Genomic DNA, 6,700 nt, shown 5'->3' on the forward strand with positions numbered 1-6,700 from the left:
TAAACTCCACCAAAATACGAAAACTGCGCACTTAAACGAAAACTTCAAAAGAACTAGTGAAAAAGATGTAGAAAGTCCAACCTTCAAACACATGAGCTGTTGAACGGTTCATCTTCTGATACAAATTACACTTTTGGTTGAGTGGAGTGATTCTTTATTAAGTCTATATAAGTCAACGCAATAACACGTTGTGTAAATCCAAATAAATGAAGAAGTAAGAGTTGTTGAATTCTTCAAATATTTAACAATAGAAAGTCCGAAACTTGAACAAATTACGTCTTATTATAATACTATGTACACATGAAACAACGGCCTTGAAACACCTTTTTATAATGAAAGTATTTAGGAGTTACAACTATAACAATGTGTTATATTTGCGTGCGGTTTTTTGTTTCAATTTTCTTTCTTTCGCGCTCTCTTTACGATAACGAAACACAATACTTTTGACTTTAGGTTTGGAGGTTTAATAACAATCACGTCTAATGTTTAACTAAGTTACATTCAATCAACGGGAGGCGGTTGACTGTGTTTTTGTCTTCCGCTCCGTTTTTTTCCTTCGTTTCTCGACAAAATGTTTAAAACTACATCCTCGTCAATACAGAAGTTTAAAACACGCAAGGCACGTAAATTAAGTTTCAACAGTTACAGATGTTGCAAAAGAATCCGAAATGTGTTCGTCATTTTGTACTTTTAAACCATTCAGTTTCCATTGGTATATATCAAAACATAAAATCAAAACCACGCTCTTTTTTAAATCCAATTTTTCACATCAAAATATCCATCATTGATTGTTATAATGCTTAATGAAAATCTTTATCCGAATTTGGGTGACTTTCTATAGCAACAGTTTTGTATTCCGTGGGGTATTTATTTCGGTCAGTTTACCGGGCGTATCATTAATGTTTGATGAAGCGTGCTGGTCTAATGATGATGGACATTTTAATGACCCCTATGGCCAGTCTTGACCCCTCTCCACGTGACCTCTAACAGCTGCCGGTCTTAGTTTAATGAAAGGGAATGTTTTAATGAATTCATCAAACTAACATGTGTGGGAAATACCAAACATGTATACATGTGCTCATTTCAGCACATTTACAGGAATGTTTTTGTTTCTGATCAGAGTAATATAAACGTGGGTACAGATATTTTACACATTTTAACATCCAAAGATTACCCCAGTAAAATAGTTTTCTGTGTATTTTGATAACTTACAGGTTATCAGACAAAAAAACACAAATTTCGGAATTCCTTAAATAGTATAAAGTTTAGGATTGTATTTTTTCTTACACCATATAAAGTAAATAAATACGATGCTGATATTTAATAACAGCTAGTTTGTATATAAATAATAAAACGCTTGATATTCTGAAGGAATTCAACCAGTTCACCTGGCTCCGCGAAGGTTTTGTTTGTTTGTTTGTTTGGGTTTTACGTCATACCGACACAGAATATATGTCATATTGCGACGTTCCATCTTTACTGGTGGAGGAAGACCTCAGGCCCCGTGTTCACTAAGAAAAGATCAGGATCAGGATCGAGTGATCCTGATTTTATTTTCATTGCTTAATGTTACTAAAATTAATTGTGTTTTGTTGAATTAAATTGTAAATATTCAAAATGTAAAAAACTGCTGATTTGCATAGAAACCAAACAATTTTGGGATAAAATCAACAAATAACAAAACAAATGCAAAAATAATCTGATCAAAATAAGGATCAATTTTAGGATCAGGATCAATATTTGGATCAACTGTAAAATGCCTGTATCTTGCAAAAATAACTATAAATTTATTCTAAAATTTCATAAACTTGCTATTTCAAGTCAAGCTTTATCAAATTAATATTATATATTTTATCTATGAGGGTTAACAATGAAGAATATTAGAGTTTTTAAATTTGATCCTGATCTTGATCCTGATCCTTAAATCTTTGTGAACACGGGGCCAGATGCCCTTCCGTGCATTATTTCAGGCACGAACAGGCGCCTGAGTAGAACTACCGACGTTCCGTAAGCTAGCTGGATAGCTTCCTTACATGAAAGAATCCAAAGTCCCTGTCTGGATTCGAACCCACAGCGATGAGGTTTGACAAGTAGACTGCAGCAAACGGCCTAAACCACACGGACGCCCCCCTGCTTACGTTTGTCATCGCTTATCCGCTCACCAGACAGTTTTGCAGTCAAGTACGAGCTTCACCATTAGTCATGGACACATGTTATGTTCGATCTTTCTCGTTTTCGAATTTTTGCACTGATAGAAAACTAAACCATAACATTCTTTGCTTCAGCATTTCTCTTCCACACAAGACAGGTTTAAAGAATGGCAAATTTTTGCACATCACTATTTCATTGCCCTTTTCAGCAATTTGTCCGAGGCATGGTCAATCAGTGTGTATTATTTGCACGGCTTATGTGAGCGACACTGATGTGTCTCGGTTCATCATCTTTATTATTTAATAAGACACAACTAGGTCAGTGTAAGAAGTTTATTTCAACGACGGTATAATTTTTGACTTAAGAATCATGTGTAGTTTTATCTGTAAACTTAAACTTTATAACAACTAACAAATCGCATATACATGTAATAAAATGATAAGTTAATAAATAATAACTAGAAAAATGCATAATTATATTAAATCGCAATGCACGGATTTGATTTCAACAAAAAAATGACAAAATATGTGCTCTTCACAACATTTCTACATGCATATATCAGTAACAAAATCATCCCATCATATATGGTCTAACACTCATGCTGAAAATTCAGACATATTTTCAATTTTAATCAAAAGTCTTTTGATGAGGTGCAATTCAATTAAAATCGACCACTATATATATTTACCGAAGTCAAATATTTTCACAATGCTTATAACGTTACAATGCTGATATGATGGTTAAACCGAGATGTTAACATTTTCACAAAAGGTTATTATCTAATACCAATTCAGATTGTATCGTTTTAAAATATATGTACTAAAAAGAACAGAAAAAGGGATAGAATGTATGCTATTTTTACAGAACTGTTATCAAAAGGCAAATACCCACCACCTATCAAACAATTATGAAAGCCCGTCTTATTAATGCTATACTATTTAAACATCATGTTTATAGTGTTGCATTGAAGACAATGTGTAGAATTATCATAAAACATATTTGGAATTATCAGAGATATCTTCATGGATTTACAAAATAGAAAAATAAAATACGCTATTCTATTCTATATTTTCAATCACTTAACCGGAAGTGTTGAGTATAATGACATAATTGGAGTAAAACAAGACAGAAAAGTACTGAAAAAAAGTTCCTATGAATTTATGTGAGTAGCACTATGATCCGCTTTTCCAATTTATTTCCGCATTTTTCCATCCTATTTGTGCACCTGTACGTCGGTTTTCTTTTTCCAGCCATTGCCTTAGAGGTTCGAAGTATTCCAAAATGGCATCCGGTTTAATTGTCTCACTTCCTGTGAGTTTTTTCATCGCTTCCGGCCAAGGTTTAGAATTACCCAGTTTCATCATTTCTCTAAAAGAAAAAAAATCATAGTTTGTCGTAAAACATTAATAAACAAAATCCTTTGTACGACTCTGTCACCTTTATTTAGATTAGTGTAGAATGGTGAAGCATGGTTTGAATAACCTATGCAAATATAGGTGACATGAAGATCTTAAATGTTCCGCTGGTCCGACAGTAACATACTATTGCAAAGAAAAAAAGTATAACAACGTATAATATGAAGAGAATAATAAGTTAAACATGTATTCCGACATAAAAATGACATCTTTAAAGTTATATTGAAAACCGTAAGCTATTTCTTGTCTCTTATTAAATTTGTAACGCTTTGTAGAAATTATTGCATTCATTAATTTGTTTTAGCTTCTAAGTAAATTTCATAAACATTAATGTGTATGACAATAAATTTTGCTTTCAAGGGACGCAACTTAGGTAAACTTAGAAATAATATTAATGAACAGAGTTATCTTTGAGTTTCTTCGTACAGTAATTTCCTGCCAGCTCTCTCGGAGTTATAGAAATCACACTCAAACAATGGTCCTTCATGTCCACTTTCCTCGCACATTGCCTTGTAAAACTGGAACTGTACTACGAAGCTTATAAAATAACTGCAAATGTAAAACAAAACACTATAAAGTTTACAAAATCAAAGATTTTCTTCAAACATATTATCAGCCCAGTATATATATACATACTACATCAAACGAAAGCAATATATGATTATGTAAGATGTAAATGTTCCTTATTCTATATTTACGGACAGATTGTCTCGTTTTGAAAATTAAATTGCACATTGTTTGTTTGCCTATTCTTCCTTTTGTTGTTCTTGGTTGTGTTTAAAGGCATATAAACACTGTAAACTTCTAGACTTTCAAGTTTACTGGTCGAAGATCCCAGGCGTCCCTCCATTTATTATTTTAAGGCACAGGCGAACACCTGAGTAAAGTGACCGGTATTTCCTAAGTTTGCTGGATAGCTTATAATATTTATATGTAATTACACAAAGTACCGCCTGGCGGGATTTGAACTGGACCAGTAGTTCAAAGTCATTAACTATAAGCACTCTGCCTCGGAAGCCACCATTGTATACATTGTTACTTCTAGAACTTTCAATAATGTGAGTGGACTATGTAAGTAAGGTGTGCAGGATAATCGTACACAATACTGTTGGCATGAATATTACCGTCGCTAACTAGTACGTTCATATACAAAAAAATATTTAAATGCTTTTTGTGCTGCACTTGATATTTTTCTAAATATCTCATTAAAATATCATATTTTAACAACACAATGGGTAAATAAATAAATGGGTGCATACACAAACAAACCAGACAAACACTTTTTAATAATTTTTTTCTAACTGAATACAAATGTCTGAGATCTTTTTAAAAAGTAATGTTACGTATAACAAGTCACATAGAAAATGACGACATGTGGTGGAAATCAATATTATATGAACACCGAGAAATTATAAATTTCATATCGCTATCCCTATACTTACTATTTGTAAATTCGCACTGTATAAAAAAATTGTTTCCATATTCATACATCGTACATCATGTATTCCTTCTGAAAACAAGTTTATGTATACTAGACAATAGATGTCAATTTAAATGTAAACAATTCGGTAAAAAGTTAACTATACAAACCAGATATATGGACTGTTCGACGGTATATGATATTTTGCCCCCGGATCAAAATCTGCCTCACTACGTGTTACTGGTGCAACAATCCCCTGATACTTCAATCTGAACGATAAAATAATCACAAGAATCAAGTTATACCTGTCAACTATCCGCAAATAAGTTTAATACAACAAAATTCAGTGAAGTCTATTTATATATATAATTACAGTGTTCAACGGTGCCATGCCCGGGACCGCAATTTCCGAACCCGTGATAACGGAACACTGGGACCGCCATACACGGAGACATAGCGACTTATAAACTTCAAATGTCTTAGGCATACACAGTCGAGCGTGTTCTAACATTAAGATAACAACAATGTCCCAGTCAAGAATGTCTTTTACACAACATCTCACTCCTCTCAATACATATATAATTGAAACAACAGTTCTCGTAGTGGATGTTAATAAAAAGAAGTTGATATAATATTTCAAAACATTACCTTTAAAAGAGATCTATATCAGTCATGCGGCAGTAATAACCTAATGTTTTGATAAGCTAAATTGATTCATATATGCGCCATTTAGATGATTAAAAATCCCCTTTGAAAAAAAAAATTAAAATTAACCTAAAATTTTCCCCAACCATTGTTGGTTGAAAATTTTTTTTCCCGAATTTTTTTCCTCAAAAAAACCCCCCAAACCCATTTGTCTATAAATATATCCCAAACGGAGAAACTTTGATTTTAAATAAAGCCTTTTTTGAGAAAGTATTTTAATGTTTCCTGGAAATATAAATGGTAAAATTTATTATGCAAATTAGTTGAATGAAATTGAAAGCAATTAAGTCTTCCTTAAATCTTCCATGTAAATGAGGGTGTTATAATTCTGTTCATGTCTGTAATAAACTGAGTAAAAAATATTACGAAAATTACTATAAATGTAAAGGAAAAAATAGAAATGGGGCGAAAGGGGAATTTGCATGGTAGCAATGGTGTAATTAAGAAAAAATATCGGTTTCAGCGTTGTATATCGGCTATTTCACCGGCCGTAAGAATTGACGACGAAGGCCTTAGACAAAATAACGAGCAATGTTACTAGACCATCAATATAGCACAAGTGGAAATTATCATACGAACAGCACGAATATTATACTAGGAACAATAACGGAAATTATAATACGAGCAATAACGGAAATTTCAATACGAATAATAACGGAAATTTCAATACATAGATCCTTAAGAATTTCACCACAACATATTTGTGTGTTCATGTTTTCGGTTAAATCTATTGTTATTCAAATCAAAGGTCAGAGTAGGGACCTATCAATTCGGACAGTATTATTTGGCAATATTGACCCGAGACATTTGAATATTCAATAACTTTAATCGATAAAAACCGGTCTTTAAAGTATGGCATAACGGTATTTGTATAACTTCAAAATACTAGCATTGAACTTGCCTTACTAACCTCATTAGCCTCATTTACAAGGATTTAGACTTACAGTTTCATGTTAAACGTTCAAGGCTAGAATCTTGATGAACCTTTTTTTCTCTCAATATTTCTTGA

At 32.6% G+C, this 6,700-nt stretch overlaps 1 protein-coding gene across 1 annotated transcript; it reads right to left on the minus strand.

Moving 5' to 3' along the window:
• Positions 1-2,469: 2,469 nt before the first annotated feature.
• LOC132718044 (angiotensin-converting enzyme-like protein Ace3) lies at positions 2,470-5,308 on the minus strand. The gene is made up of 3 exons (XM_060701650.1): positions 5,157-5,308; positions 3,993-4,115; positions 2,470-3,519 (listed from the first exon to the last, which is right to left on the minus strand). Exons 2-3 carry the CDS (start codon positions 4,070-4,072, stop codon positions 3,324-3,326), a joined length of 276 nt encoding a protein of 91 aa, XP_060557633.1. The 5' UTR covers positions 4,073-4,115; positions 5,157-5,308; the 3' UTR covers positions 2,470-3,323.
• Between the last annotated feature and the right edge of the window lie 1,392 nt (positions 5,309-6,700).

The sequence above is a fragment of the Ruditapes philippinarum genome, unplaced genomic scaffold (genome assembly GCF_026571515.1).
Source record: "Ruditapes philippinarum isolate M1 unplaced genomic scaffold, ASM2657151v2 ctg2215_1_1_1_1, whole genome shotgun sequence".
Classification (NCBI taxonomy): domain Eukaryota; kingdom Metazoa; phylum Mollusca; class Bivalvia; order Venerida; family Veneridae; genus Ruditapes; species Ruditapes philippinarum.